Genomic DNA, 16,453 nt, shown 5'->3' on the forward strand with positions numbered 1-16,453 from the left:
TGATCAGATTATCTAACCCCCAATTCTTTCTTTAACAATTACATGGATGAAAAACATCACCCACACCAACCTGTGTATCGTCTTGCACCACGCGGTATTGTTCCTTCCAGACAGTGATCTTAGACACCTCATCCTTCCTTAGGGCTCTCTCCTTCTTCAGCTCAGGGCTCCAGAAGGTCTTTATGGAGTTCATGGAGGAACTCAGCTTGCTCTCCTTCACCTCCACCTCACGACACAGCAACTCGTTCTCACGCAGTACCTGAGGGACCAGGAGACTCAGTCAGTCAAACATACAGTCTGACTTTCACTCAAACACACACACACACACACACACACACACTCTGCACAGAATCGTTCTCACACAAACCTTGGAATGGCAGACACTCCGTAAAAGTCAAACTGGATGCGCTGCTCAAAATACGGTACATGACAAACGTGTCATTGCAAAATGTCCTTATGACATCACAGCTTCCAGTCTCACTAAAATATGCAAACCAGTAAATTAGATGGCCCCAGTTGCAGCTACTGACCTCTTTGAGCTGGGCCTGCAGGTCCAGTATGGTGTTGTCCCGGGCTTGTCTCAGGGAGTGGGGCACCGTAGAGGCCATGTGGTGATCCCCAAAAGCCAGGGAGTCACCTGCCATCATACCCCCAGGGAGCACAGCGTTGGCTGGGGCCGACGTGGCGATGTTTGGCGTGCTGGCTGCCACGCCTCCACCCCCACCTGCGCTCGCCCTCGACCCGTATGTCACCCTCTGTCGCCCCATTGTGGTCATCTCCCGACCACTCTTGTTAACGCGGTCAGACATGGCGACCTCGTTGTCGCTCAGGTACATGGGTCCTGAGGTGGCGTAGGCCGCATTGAGGGACTGGATGTTCTCCATGGAGAGGGTCTTACCCCCCGCTCCGCCTGGACATCCTCCGCTGCCCCCCGTGCTGTTGGTGCGACGGTGGCCCATCCGTGGTGAGCGGGGGAGACGAGGGGAGCGCCCAGAACCCTGGCTGCTCCCCCCATCCCTCCCTGCGTCTCTCCCTCCTCCGCTGTGGTTGGCATCCGCTCGGCCAACGGAACGGGCGCTGCCGTACATGTTCGCTGAAGCAGAGGAGTGGACGGCTGGATAGTGGGAAGAGGTGCAGTGTCTGAAACGTGGAGATGTAGCCTTGTCTAGTGTGTGACGGACTCAACTGAAGTAAGTGAGCGCTCGTTTCATGTGAAACCGCTGAGCGCTCTCTCTCGCTCCAAGCTCACTCAATCTCAGAAGGGACTGAGTGACAGGTGGTCTTGGAGTTAGATAACGACCATTCAGAGGGTCGATACACAGGAGACTGATCTGGAAGGAACAGAGTTGGCTAAATGAGAAAGTCTGTACACCGAAAGGCAAAAGCATACCATCCCTACCTTACTGTAATATCGGTCTAGCCATGATGCATGAAATGAGGAACAATTTGAATTTCACTAACATACAGTACCAGTCAAAAGATTGGACACACCTACTCATTCAAGGGTTTATCTTTAAATATTTTCTACATTGTAGAATAATAGTGAAGACATCAAAACTATGAAATAACACATTTGGAATCATGTAATAACCAAAAAAGGTGTTCAACAAATCAAAATGTATTTTATATTTCAGATTCTTCAAATAGCCACCCTTTGCCTTGATGACAGCTTTGCACACTCTTGGCATTCACTCAACCAACTTCACCTTGAAAGCTTTTCCAACAGTCTTGAAGAAGTTCCAACATATGCTGAGCACTTGTTGGCTGCTTTTCCTTTCACTCCCAAGTGGCGCAACGGTCTAAGGCACTGCATCTCAGTGCTAGAGGCGTCACTACAGACCCTGGTTAGATTCCAGGCTGTATCACAACCGGCCATGATTGGGAGTCCCATAGGGCGGCACACAATTGTCCTGTTGATAAACAAATGACAGTGGGACTAAGCGCAAACCAGATGGGATGGCGTATCGCTGCAGAATGCTGCGGCAGCCATTCTGGTTAAGTGTGCCTTGAATGCTAAATAAATCACTTGACAGTGTCACACGATGGGAACCACATGCGGAGATCATCTGTTCAACTACTCTGCGTCTCACAAAGACACAGAGGTTGAAACCCAAAATCTCAAATTTGGACTCATCAGACCAAAGGACAGATTTCCACCGGTCTAATGTCAATTGCTCATGTTTCTTGGCCCAAGCAAATCTCTTCTTATTATTGGTGTCCATTAGTAGTGGTTTCTTTGCAGCAATTCGACCACGAAGGTCTGAATCAGTCTCCTCTGAACGCAGTCTCCTCTGAACAGTTGATGTTGAGATGTGTCTGTTACTTGAACTCTGTGACTTGAACTCTGTGACTGCAATTTCTGAGGCTGGTAACTCTAATGAACATATCCTCTGCAGCAGAGGTAACTCTGGGTCTTCCTTTCCTGTGGTGGTCCTCATGAGAGCCAGTTTCATCATAGCGCATGACGGTTTTTGCGACTGCACTTCAAAGATCTTGACTGACCTTCATGTTTTAAAGTAACAATGGACTGTTGTTTCTATTTGCTTATTTGAGCTGTTCTTGCCATAATATCGAATTGGTATCTTCTGTATACCCCCCTACCTTGTCACAACACAACTGATTGGCTCAAATGCATTAAGAAGGAAATACATTCCACAAATTAACTTTTAACAAGGCACACCTGTTAATTGAAATACATTCCAGGTGACAACCTCATGAAGCTAATTGAGAGAATGCCAAGAGAGTACAAAGCTGTCATCAAGGCAAAGGGTGGCTACTTTGAAGAATCTCAAATATAAAATATATTTTTATTATTTCATCATTTTGATATCTTCACTATTATTCTACAATGTTGAAAATCGTAAAAATGAAGAAAAACCCTTGAATTAGTAGTTGTGTCCAAACTTTTGACTGGTACTGTACAGTTGTGGCCAAAAGTTTTGAGAATGACACAAATATTAATTTCCAAAGTCTGCTGCTTCAGTGTGTTTAGAAATGTTTGTCAGATGTTACTATGGAATACTTAAGTATAATTACAAGCATTTCATAAGTGTCAAAGGCTTTTATTGACAATTACATGAAGTTGATGCAAAGAGTCAATATTTGCAGTGTTGACCTTTCTTTTTCAAGACCTCTGCAATCTGCCCTGGCATGCTGTCAATTAACTTCTGGGCCACATCCTGACTGATGGCAGCCCATTCTTGCATAATCAATGCTTGGAGTTTCTCAGAATTTTTGGTGTTTTGTTTGTCCACCCGTCTCTTGAGGATTGACCACAAGTTCTCAATGGGATTAAGGTCTGGGGAGTTTCTTGGCCATAGACCAAAATATCGATGTTTTGTTCCCCGAACCACTTAGTTATCACTTTTGCCTTATGGCAAGGTGCTCCATCATGCTGGAAAAGGCATTGTTCGTCACCAAACTGTTCCTGGATGGTTGGGAGAAGTTGCTCTCAAAGGATGTGTTGGTACCATTATTTATTCATCACTGTGTTCTTAGGCAAAATTATGAGTGTGCCCACGCCCTTGGCTGAGAAGCAACCCCACACATGAATGGTCTCAGGATGCTTTACTGTTGGCATGACACAGGACTGATGGTAGCGCTCACCTTGTCTTTTCCGGACAAGCTTTTTTCCAGATGCCCCGAACAATCGGAAAGGGGATTCATCAGAGAAAATGACTTTACCCCAGTCCTCAGCAGTCCAATCCCTGTACCTTTTGCAGAATATTAGTCTGTCCCTGAAGTTTTTCCTGGAGAGAAGTGGCTTCTTTGCTGCCCTTCTTGACACCAGGCCATCCTCCAAAAGTCTTTGAATGCCTGCTGCCATTCCTGAGCAAGCTCTGTACTGGTGGTGCACCGATCCCGCAGCTGAATCAACTTTAGGAGACGGTCCTGGCGCTTGCTGGACTTTCTTGGGTGCCCTGAAGCCTTCTTCACAACAATTGAACCGCTCTCCTTGAAGTTCTTGATGATCCGATAAATAGTTGATTTAGGTGAAATCCTACTGGCAGCAATATCCTTGCCTGTGAAGCCCTTTTTGTGCAAAGCAATGATGATGGCACGTGTTTCCTTGCAGGTAACCATGGATGACAGAGGAAGAACAATGATTCCAAGCACCACCCTCCTTTTGAAGCTTCCTGCCTGTTATTCAAACTCAATTAGCATGACAGAGTGATCTCCAGCCTTGTCCTCAACACTCACACCTGTGTTAATGAGAGAATCACTGACATGATGTCAGCTGGTCCTTTTGTGGCAGGGCTGAAATGCAGTGGAAATGTTTTTGGGGGATTCAGTTCATTTGCATGGCAAAGAAGGACTTTGCAATTAATTGCAATTCATCTGATCACTCTTCATAACATTCTGGAGTATATGCAAATTGCCATCATACAAACTGAGGCAGCAGACTTTGTGAAAATTAATATTTGTGTCATTCAAAACTTTGGCCACAACTGTACATCCAGGGTCCCTACACCAATCGTGTAGGATGTCACAACTAGAGGTCGACCGATTAATCGGAATGGCCGATTAATTAGGGCCGATTTCAAGTTTTCATAACAATCGGAAATCGGTATTTTTGGACGCCGATTTGGCCTTTTTTTTTTTTTTACCTTTATTTAACTAGGCAAGTCAGTTAAGAACACATTCTTATTTTCAATGACGGCCTAGGAACGGTGGGTTAACTGCCTTGTTCAGGGGCAGAAAGACAGATTTTTACCTTGTCAGCTCAGGGATTCAATCTTGCAACCTTACGGTTAACTAGTCCAACGCTCTAACCACCTGCTTTACATTGCACTCCACGAGGTTACGCGAATGCAGTAAGAAGCTAAGGTAAGTTGCTAGCTAGCTTTAAACTTATCTTATAAAAAACAATCAATCATAATCACTAGTTAACTACACATGGTTGATGATATTACTAGTTTATCTAGCCTGTCCTGCGTTGCATATAATCGCTTAGGTACACGTTGCTCCAACCATAAACATCAATGCCTTTCTTAAAATCAATACACAAGTATATATTTTTAAACCTGCATATTTAGTTAATATTGCCTGCTAACATGAATTTCTTTAAACTAGGGAAAATGTGTCACTTCTCTTGCAAACAGAGTCAGGGTATATGCAGCAGTTTGGGCCGCCTGGCTCGTTGCGAACTGTGAAGACTATTTCTTCCTAACAAAGACAGCCGACTTCGCCAAACGGGGATGATTTAACAAAAGCGCATTTGCGAAAAAAGCACAATCGTTGCACGAATGTACCTAACCATAAACATCAATGCCTTTCTTAAAATCAATACACAGAAGTATATATTTTTAAACCTGCATATTTCGCTAAATGAAATCTAGGTTAGCAGGCAATATTAACCAGGTCAAATTGTGTCATTTTGCGCTCATTGCACGCAGTCAGGGTATATGCAACACTTTGGGTAATTTGTCAGAATTTTACGTAATTATGACATAACACTGAAGGTTGTGCAATGTAACAGGAATAACGTTTTGTTTTCGAGATGATAGTTTCCGGATTCGACCATATTAATGACCTAAGGCTCGTGTTTCTGTGTGTTATTATGTTATAATTAAGTCTATGATTTGATAGAGCAGTCTGACTGAGCGATGGTAGGCAGCAGCAGGCTCGTAAGCATTCATTCAAAATAGCACTTTCGTGCGTTTTGCCAGTAGCCCTTCGCAATGCATTGCGCTGTTTATGACTTCAAGCCTATCAACTCCCAAGATTAGGCTGGTGTAACCGATGTGAAATGGCTAGCTAGTTAGCGGGGTGCGCGCTAATAGCGTTTCAAACGTCACTCGCTCTGAGACTTGGAGTAGTTGTTTCCCTTGCTCTACATGGGTAACGCTGCTTCGAGGGTGGCTGTTGTCGATGTGTTCCTGGTTCGAGCCCAGGTAGGAGCGAGGAGAGGGGCGGAAGCTATACTGTTACACTGGCAATACTAAAGTGCCTATAAGAACATCCAATAGTCAAAGGTATATGAAATACAAATCGTATAGAGAGAAATAAATAAATAATAATACAAAATAAATAAAATAAAAATCGGCCGATTAATCGGTAGCGGAGTTTTTGGCCCTCCAATAATCGGTATCGGCGTTGAAAAATCCTAATCGGTCGACCTCTAGTCACAACGATGCAGAACGTAGCCCCCAAAGAGCAAGCAGCGGTTATAGCGGCAAGAAAAGAAAAAACTTAGTATGCAGGAACTACGAAGAAACCTAGAGAGGAAGCAGACTCTAGATGAGTCTGTACCGAACACTCCAGAAGAGGTCATACTCATGTTTCTGCATTCAACAATACATTGTTGCATTTCCAAATACATTAAAGACAAGCTGACTAAAGGAGAAACCAGAGTGGAAACGAGACTACCAACCATGGGCATAATCTTGCAATAAAACCTGCTCTAAGGTTTTTCAAAGGGACAATGCATTTTGGCAGATGCTTTGAGCGTGTCCAGTAAGAAATTCCCATATAGACAGCCAATAAACTCATCTATGGGTGTAGCTATCCATTAAAACAGTGATATGGGAATTCTTCCATAGTAAAGCAATTTTTCAATTAACCTGTTTTAGCAGATACATGCTTTGTTCTTGATTCGGTAGAAAAGTGTATCTTGTAAATGTCAGTTGCAGGCGGTTCTCCAAAAACAAGAGAATATAAAGAAAAATTGTAAAATCAAGATTTTGTATGGAGTGAGAAATAGGGTTGGGCGGTATCCAGATTTTCATACCATTCCTTTACCATACCAGGGTATACAGTATTACCAGTAGTGCACACAAAACTAATTTAGGCAGCAGGGATCTTGATCCAAGAGGGATTTGCTGTAACCAAGACGCTTGATCTAGCAAGCTAGCCACTTAGAAAGTTAGCAAATCATATAGCTGGAACCCTGAACTCGAGATAACTATCTAAGGTGTGGCAAATACATTTACTTATAGTTATAAGCAATGGCGTAGCACTCACACCTGAGCTTTAGGGCGCCCCTCTTGCATGCGTGTTGATTTTTGTTTTGGTTGCACTGGCATCTACTTCTACACATGGCCACGGCTGTGTCGCATAGAAACTATGTCGGTAGTCATGTCATCTTACCATCCAAAGGGAATGTATGCAGCCAGCTATACACTCGTATCCTCCGTGGACCGGTTCGTACATAAAACATTCTCCATTCAGGCTGCAAAGGCGTTGGTTTTCGCCTTCATTCGACTTAATGGCGAGAAGGCAAAAAGAAACGGGGAAAATATGCATAATTTCTTTATGAAACACAATTTTCCCCCACCATGCTACAGTGGCTAATGCTAGTCCCGGATGTTGTGTATCATGTTTCATAAAGCAAGTACGTTATTTTTCCTGTTTTGTTTCGACTTCTCGCCGACTAGTTCCTGAAAATATTTTGGAAAATGCAAGATGTCCTGCAGATTAAAAGAGGGAACTCCTTACTTGGTGGAAAAATATGAATTTGACTATCTTTCTGAATATTCTCAGATTTTTTGAGAACCACCTGCAACTGAACACGGACATGTGAAATACGTTTCTTCCCAATAGAGAACGAAGAAAGTATCGGCAAGAACAGGTTAGTTGAACATTTTTATTTCTACTAGCTAATGTATAAAGGCTACTATGGAATAATTCCCACATCGCCGTGTTAATGTAGGCCTATTGCTACTATGAATGAATGGACAGTTGTTTCAATGCCTATGTGAAATCCGCTACACCTACAGTTCAATAGTAGGCTCTGCAAAGACCGTTTTGTATAGATCATTTAGATTTTTTTCCTTACGTTCAGCGTCAAAGATAGAATTTCATGTAGGGACGCTGGTACGTTCTGGTACTGTATGTGTCACGTCACCTGGCTAATGTAGGGAGGAGCGCCCCTTTTCAATTGTATCCAATGACTGCGAGTTGTGGGCCCAAAAATGCGACCGAAAGTACAGAATTTCCTAAGAAAACCCACTTACTATCTTTATCAGTGATACATTTCACCATGGACCATTTCGAGGAGTTTCAAATGGCAGCCTAGCCTACAGCAAAAATGACGCTAATGTGACTTATCAAGCGTTACAATGTAACGTTTTGCTGCAATATCGAAAAAAAATCTTGTAATGTAGCACTGTTCCGACATTGAATGTAGATGGATCTTGCACTAGCCTATATCGCGCAAGGTAGTGTGCTACATTGTTTCTTGTTCGCTACGTTAGCTATGACTGAAAGGGCTGGCCATTTAAACATTGGGGAATAAAAACCTCATGGATGCAAGATAGACTGCTAACAAAACTGATAAATGGTCTGAAGGTTATACGATTGTCAACTTGGATGGCAAGACGTCTAAAATCTTTAGTAATGGACATCTAAAAAAATATTCGTTAAATACAGGAGCCACCCAATAGCTCCCTCTCAAATATCCCTTTCTTTTCCTCCTCCATTGCTGTAGGGCTGAACATCATTTACGGGGTTTTCCTTCATTTAAAGAAATGTGCTCCTCCCTAAAAAAAAAACTAACAATAATGCCGTTATTTTCTTTGCCAAAAAGGTCATAATATTCTGATGCATACATATTCATAAATATGATATGGTCAAGCAGAATCCTTAGAAATGAACACAATGATGACGAAAATCACTTAGAGTGAACTAGCCTACCGTGCTGTAGCTCTGTCTGATAGAGGTCAGTTTGTTGTATCCTGCGTCAAATGGAAAACGGCTACATATACGGACATTTTCCCTTATTTCCTCAGCATACCTCTATCTAATTTTCCCATCTTTTTTGCCAACACAACCAGCGGCTCTCGCTCTGGAGAGCCTGGGCGCTTCAGTGACGTCAAACCCGTGATGCGCGTTCACGACTGTCATCGCTTCGCTTTAATCCCAAAGGCGTGTTCCCGACGACATACCATAACGTACAAATAGTCGGTTTACTTTACAATTAATTTACTAGCCTTTTTATCTAATTGTGTTATTTTGTGTAGCCTATAACTTTTTCACCGGATAGGCCTAAAGTGTTTGAGAACCAATTTTAGGGTTGCAATCACCAAGAGGAGGATGGTAAAAATGCCCATACCATAACCCCATCGCCAACATGGGGCACTCTGTTCACAACATTGACATCAGCAAACCGCTCGCCCACACGACACCATACACGTGGTTTGCGGTTGTGCGGGTTGGACATACTGCCAAATTCCCTAAAACGATGTTGGAGATGGTTTAAGGTAAATAAATGAACAGCAACGGCTCTGGTGTACATTCCTACAGTCAGCATGCCAATTGCACACTCCCTCAAAACTTGAGACATCTGTGGCATTGTGTTGTGTGACAAAACTGCACATTTTAGAGTGGCCTTTTATTGTCCCCAGCACAAGGTGCACCTGTGTAATGATCATGCTGTTTAATCAGCTTCTTGATATGCCACACCTGTCAGGTGAATGGATTATCTTGGTAAAGGAAAAATGCTCACTAACAGGGAGTTAAACAAATGTGTGCACAAAATTTTAGAGAAATAAGCTTTTTGTGCATATAGAACATTTCTGGGATCTTTTATTTCAGCTCATGAAACATGGGACCAACACTTTACATGATGCGTTTATATTTTTGTCCACCCGGTGCAAACTCCGCCCACACGGGCAACAGGGCCAGCTTAATCTAATCCCCTCAGTGGTAGGGTGATTAAATAAATAAGAAATCCTTAGCAATCTATGCACAATACCCCATAACGACAAAGCAAAAACAGTTTTTTTGACATTTTTGCAAATGTATTAAAAATAAAAAACTGAAATACCTTATTTACATAAGTATTCACACCCTTTGCTATGAGAATCGAAATTGAGCTCTAGAGTTCCTCTGTGGAGATGGGAGAAACAGAAGGACAACCATCTCTGCAGCACTCCACCAATCAGGCCTTTTATGGTAGAGTGGACAGACGGAAGCCACTCCTCAGTAATAAGGCACCTATAGACTCTAAGACCATGAGAAACAAGATTCTCTGGTCTGGTGACATCAAGAAGGAGTTCCTCTGCAGCAGAGGTAACTCTGGGTCTTCTTTTTCTGTGACGGTCCTCATGTGAGCCAGTTTCATCATAGCGCTTGATGGTTTTTGCAACTGCGCTTTCAAAGTTGTTGACATTTTCTGTATTGACTGACCTCCATGTCTTAAAGTAATGATGGACTGTTGTTTCTCTTTGCTTATTTGAGCTGTTCTTGCCATAATATGGACTTGGTTTTTTACCAAATAGGGCAATCTTCTGTATACCACCCCTACCTTGTCACAACACAATTGATTGGCTCAAATGCATTAAGAAGGAAATGACCCAACATTCCTCTAGGCTGTATAAGGGCTATTTGACCAAGAAGGAGAGTGATGGAGTGCTGCATCAGATGACCTGGCCTTCACAATCACCCGACCTCAACCCATTTGAGATGGTTTGGGATGAGTTGGAGCGCAGAGTGAAGGAAAAGCAGTCAACAAGTGCTCAGCGTATGTGGGAACTCCTTTAAGTCTGTTGGGAAAGCATTTCAGGTGATGCTGGTTGAGAGAATACCAAGAGCGTGCAAAGCTGTCATCAAGGCAAAGGGTGGCTACTTTGAAGAATCTCAAATTTAAAATAAATTTTGATTTGTTGAACACTTTTTTGGTTACTACATAATTCCATATGTGTTATTTCATAGTGTTGATGTGTTCACTATTATTCTACAATGTAGAAAATATTTTAAAATAAAGGAAACCCCTTGAATGTGTAGGTGTGTCCAAACTTTTGACCTGTATGGTACATGTAGGTTGGGGTAAAGTGACTATGCATAGTGAATAAACACTGAGTAGCAGAAGAGTAAAAAAGACGGGGGGGGGATGGCTTGGGGGTTAAGAAGCCTTTTGGACCTAGACTTGGCGTTCCAGTATCACTTGCTGTGTGGTAGCAGAGAGAACTGTCTATGAGTAGGTTGGCTGGAGCCTTTGGCCATTTTTAGTGCCTTTCTCTGACACCGTCTGGCATAGAGGTCCTGATGGCAGGAAGCTTGGCCCCAGTGATGTACTGGGCCGCACGCACTCCCCTCTGTATTTTTATTTATTATTTTATTTAACCTTTTATTTAACTAGGCAAGTCAGTTAAGAACAAATTCTTATTTACAATGATGGCCTGCTTGCGGTTGAATGCCGAGCAGTTGCCATACCAGGCGGTGATGCAACCACTCAGGATGCTGTCAATGGTGCAGCTGTAGAACTTTTTGAGGATCTGAGGACCCATGCCAAATCATTTCAGTCACCTAAGGGGAAATAGGCATTGTGGTGCCCTCTTCACAACTGTCGTGGTGTGTTTGGACCATGATAGTTTGTTGGTGATGTGGACACCAAGGAACTAGAAGCTCTCAACCTGATCCACTACAGCCCTGTCGATGAGAATGGGGGTGTGCTCAGCCCTCCTTTTCCTATAGTCCACAATCAGCTCCTTTGTCCTGATCACGTTGAGGGAGAGGTTGTTGTCCTGGCACCACACTGCCAGGTTTCTGACCTCCTCACTATAGGCTGTCTCATTGTTGTTGGTGATCAGGCGTATCACCGTTGTGTCGTCAGCAAACTTAATGATGGTGTTGGAGTCGTGCTTGGCCACGCAGTCATGAGTGAACAGGGAGTACAGGAGGGGACTAAGTACGCATACTTGAGAACGCACCCCTGAGAATGCACAAGGTGCAATTTCAAAATTGGGTAGTGCATCATCAGTTCCTCTTGTCATGTTAGTCATTGCATACCTTAGAGAGCTATTTATAACTTGTCATCAACTAGCCCATGTCAGCAAACGTTTTTTTTATTTTGGTTGTTCAGCCCATAGATGTTGTTGAAATTCTTTTGTCACTCAAATATTACATGAATACAAATTAGACATGGTATAGAATTGCAAGAAAATGTGCTTCACAGTTGCAACATTTTCTTTGCACCCCATGACAAAATGTGTAGAATTGTAGGAATTCAACTTTAAACCTTCAAAATTCTCTCCACCAGCGAGGGCTGTTTACAGTTTGTGTCATGAACAGTGCTTGCGCCCGTAGATATAGACGTGGGGCGTGCAGGCGGGGTACGGGATGTTCCCCAATGCTGGAAGGGGGACCCCGAGTTAAAAAGATTGGGAACCCCTGATCTAGTGTATATATAAATAATTTGAGGCAACCCAACTTTCTAAAGCAGGAGTGTCAAACTCAATCACCGCATGGACCATATTGAAAAAAACAACGAATTTGTGGGCTAGGCGTAGCCTAGAGAGACAGTTGGCCCTTATGATAAAAGTGAGGCCTCAAGTCCACTGTCCCTTGAACCAAAAGCGATTGAACTTTCCCTGTACAATGTCTACTCAAATTCTTGGTATGTTTTGTCCCGTTTTGTCATTGTTGTCTTGTGTGATTTTCTCTTGTACATTATCACAAACGTGTCATGATATATAGATAACGGAACATTATGCATTCTAAAACTCTGCCTAAATTAAATTTTCACCTGGGGGGGTGCTCTTGTTTAGATTTTCATCATCAAACGGTTTACGCCGGGTCTTCTTGTCTTTCCGAAGCAGCAGTCGCAGTTTTGGACAGGGCAGTAGGCCTATAGTATAGCAGGGACAGAGCCAAAGATTTGGTCAAAGATTGTTATAACTAACCCAAGATAGACCAAAGCGGGTCGCGTCATAGTGGGCAGAACAAGCAAGCAGGTGGGCAGAGCCAAGCACGAGCTAGTGAGATCCTACTGGCGCGTTCTAGCATTTATTTGCATATTTCCTTTATGGAACGCCTACCCCCGTATGCAATATCGCAATTTTCCCTTGCACTCCTTCTTGCAATTTTTTAAAAACTTTAGCAAAGGGCGAAGTCTAGAAAACACAGTCCACTCTGTTTGTTTCCGATTCTAGTTTTGGAAACAGAAGCCTGTTTAATCGATAAGAAAATTTGCAGAATGTCAGCCAAAATCCATCTCGCTCCATCTTCTCCAACTACCTGCCACTGGGATTCCTCTCATCACCATATTTGGTAGTTAGTAGAACCGCCAACCGGATGCTTCAAATTTATACATCTGGTGGAATATCTGGCTCATTGTTCTATCTGCATACTTGGCGTGCGTATGAAAGTGGGCTTGTCAACAGAAGTGGGTGTATTGAAAGCGAATCATCTAATTGGGGAGATTTCTTGCCACTCAAGACCATTTTGCGTGGCTGATTGGTATGCACGACAAGTTTGTTTAACTGTATCATTTTAGCTAAGCCTAACCTTTTTACAAACTTTAACCTCATTCTCCTAACCTGCCACCTCAATTATCCTAACATGCTACGGTAGTTCTCTTAACTTGCACTGGGAGGTAAGTGTTTATGTGAGGTTGCAGTATTCATTGATGATCACTGGCCAGCCGTGGTGCCTACATTTCAGGCCATTTAGTCGAATGACCATAGCCAACACATAGTAGTAGTTTATGTAGCCACTAGCAGGATGAATTTGGGGGAGTGCCCAGTTTTAAACTAGCTAGCAGACTGCTGTCGTTAGCGGGAAGGAGGCGCTAACGACAGCAGTCTGCTAGCTAGTTTAAAACTGGGCACTCCCCCAAATTCATCCTGCTAGTGGTCTTCCTGTCTGGGTTGGTGCCCCCCCTTGGGCTGTGCCATGGTGGAGATCTTTGTGGGCTATACTCGGCCTTGTCCCGGGATGGTATGTTGGTGGTTGGAGATATCCCTCCAGTGGTGTGGAGGCTGTGCTTTGGCAAAGTGGGTGGGGTTATATCCTACCTGTTTGGCCCTGTCCGGGGGTTTCATCGGATGGGGCCACAGTGTCTCCTGACCCCTCCTGTCTCAGCCTCCAGTATTTATGCTGCAGTAGTTTATGTGTCGGGGGGCTAGGGTCAGTCTGTCACATCTGGAGTATTTCTCTTGTCTTTTCCGGTGTCCTGTGTGAATTTAAACATGCTCTCTCTAATTCTCTCTTTCTCTTTCTTTCTTTCTCTCTCTCGGAGGACCTGAGCCCTAGGACCATGCCTCAGGACTACCTGGCTTGATGACTCCTTGCTGTCCCCAGTTCACCTGGCCGTGCTGCTGCTCCAGTTCCAACTGTTCTGCCTGCAGCTATGGAACCCTGACCTGTTCACCGGACGTGCTACCTGTCCCAGACCTGTTGTCCCAGACTTGCTGGAACCCTGACCTATTCACCGGACGTGCTACCTGTCCCAGACCTGCTGTTTGCAACTCTCTAGAGACAGCAGGAGCGGTAGAGATACTCTCAAAGATCGGCTATGAAAAAGCCAACTCACACTTACTCTTGTGTTACTGACTTGTTGCACCCTCGACAACTACTATGATTATTATTATTTGACAATGCTGGTCATTTATGAACATTTGAACATCTAGGCCATGTGCTGTTATAATCTCCACCCGGCACAGCCAGAAGAGGACTGGCCACCCCTCATAGCCTGGTTCCTCTCTAGGTTTCTTCCTAGGTTTTGGCCTTTCTAGGGAGTTTTTCCTAGCCACCGTGCTTCTACACCTGCATTGCTTGCTGTTTGGGGTTTTAGGCTGGGTTTCTGTAGAGCACTTTGAGATATCAGCTGATGTAAGAAGGGCTATATAAATACATTTGATTTGATTTGGTTCTAGGCCTCGGGTGGCACGAGAGTTTCAAGACCCGCCTAGTCTGTTAGAATCAACGCTGAAGAAAGTGGACTTTGTCGCTTTTATAGCAATGGTGATAAATGGCACTGCACAAATTGAAAAGAGTTCAAGAAAGATTGACATCATTGTTTCTGCAGCTGAACTACACTGAACAAAAATATAAACGTAATATGTTTCATGAGCTGAAATAAAAGAACCCAGAAATGTTCCATAGGGATAGCTTCACCATAGGGATGGTGGCAGGTTACCTCCAGTTGTTTTTCATGGTCTTAGAGTCTTTAGCTGCCTTTTGGCAAATTCCAAGTTGACTGTCATGTTTCTTTTACTGAGGAGTGGCTTCCATCTGGCCATTCTACCATAAAGGCCTGATTGGTGGAGAGCTGCAGAGATGGTTGTCCTTCTGGAAGGTTCTCCCATTTCCACAGAGGAACTCTATCAGAGTGACCATCGGGTTCTTGGTCACCACCCTGAACAAGGCCCTAATCCCACAATTGTTGAGTTTGGCTAGGTGGCCAGCTCCAGGAAGAATCTTAGTGGTTCCAACATTCTCCCATTTAAGAATGATGGAGGCCACTGTGTTCTTGGGGATCTTCAATGCTGCAGACATTTTTTGGTACCCTTTCCCAGATCTGTGCCTCGACACAATCCTGTCTTGGAGCTCTATGGACAATTCCTTCGACCTCATGGCTTGGTTTTTGCTCCAACATGCACTGTCAATTATGGGACCTTATATAGACAGGTGTGCCTTTCCAAATAATGTCCAATCAATTTAATTTACCACAGGTGTACTCCAATCAAGTTGTAGAAACATCTCAAGGATGATCAATGGAAAAATGATGCACCTGAGCTCAATTTCGATTCTCAAAGGGTCATAGGGTCTGAATTCTTATGTAAATAAGGTATTTCAGTTTTTTATTTTTAATACATTTGCAAAAAAAACGGTATTCTCTTTGTCATTATGAGGTATTGTGCATAGATTGCTGAAAATATTTTTTTATTTAATACATTTTAGAATAAGGCTATAACGTAACAAATGTAGAAAAAGTCAAGGGATCTGAATACTTTCCGAACTTCAGAAAGTTTTCATACCTGAATTAAAAATGGATTAAATGTACTCTATTTTTTTCTCACCCATCTACACATACTAGGTTCTTGCCAAGGAGAGGATTGGAGCCTTCCAAACACAGAAAGGCAGCGTTGATTCTTCTTCTTTGGGTTTATTGGCGAACTACACACAAAAATGTGTATTGTCGCCACCAACTGGAAAGGTGTGAGAAATTCACTAAAGAAAAGTAAATTCCACTGTCTACAGGAAAGATCAAATTAACATTATTCCACACAAACTACGAAGAAGAAGAAAAAAAACAAATATATATATATATATATATATATATATATATATATATATATATATATATATATATATATATATATATTCCCACTCCTTCAGTCATTTGAAACCTAAAATCCCCTGCTCAGTCTCGACAGGGTGGGACCACACGAGTCAGTACCAATGATGTACAGTGGCTTCAGAAAGTATTCAGACCCTTTGACTTTTTCCACATTTTGTTGTGTTACACCCTGAATTTAAAATGAAATCAATTTAGATTTTTTTGCAAAGAAGGGCACCTATTGGTTGATGGGTGAAAGTGAAAACATGTTTTTGAAAGTTTTTTCAAATGTATTGAAAATGAAATACAGAAATATATTTTTTAGATAAGTCGAAATATAAAATGTACATACAATACTTTGTGGAAGCAACTTTGGCAGCGATTACAGCTGTGAGTTTTTATGGGTAAGTCTGTCTCTAAGAGCTTTCCACAGTTGGATTGTTTTGCCTG

At 43.0% G+C, this 16,453-nt stretch overlaps 1 protein-coding gene and 1 long non-coding RNA gene across 5 annotated transcripts in view; one reads left to right on the plus strand and one right to left on the minus strand.

Moving 5' to 3' along the window:
- Positions 1-8,803, minus strand: part of LOC106573366 (ELKS/Rab6-interacting/CAST family member 1) — a 31,874-nt gene extending 23,071 nt beyond the window's left edge. For 3 of the 4 annotated variants that reach the window (XR_014380863.1, XM_082962613.1, XM_082962614.1), the window contains exons 1-3: positions 8,635-8,803; positions 531-1,331; positions 71-259 (exon numbers count right to left, since the gene is read on the minus strand). Coding sequence is in view for 3 of the 4 variants with exons in the window: in XM_082962613.1 (XP_082818739.1) it covers positions 71-259; positions 531-1,088 (747 nt within the window). In the remaining variant the exon portion in view is untranslated. Of the gene's footprint in view, positions 1-70; positions 260-530; positions 1,332-7,089; positions 7,300-8,634 lie in introns of those variants that run through there. The other variant, XM_045697055.2, reaches the window with a different exon arrangement.
- LOC123727799 (uncharacterized) lies at positions 6,889-15,556 on the plus strand. Its single transcript, XR_006759695.2, has 3 exons — positions 6,889-7,142; positions 7,483-7,570; positions 13,961-15,556. It is a non-coding gene; the product is annotated as an uncharacterized LOC123727799 (long non-coding RNA).
- The last annotated feature ends 897 nt before the right edge of the window (positions 15,557-16,453 follow it).

This window comes from Salmo salar, chromosome 16, assembly GCF_965601325.2.
Source record: "Salmo salar chromosome 16, fSalSal1, whole genome shotgun sequence".
Lineage (NCBI taxonomy): Eukaryota > Metazoa > Chordata > Actinopteri > Salmoniformes > Salmonidae > Salmo > Salmo salar.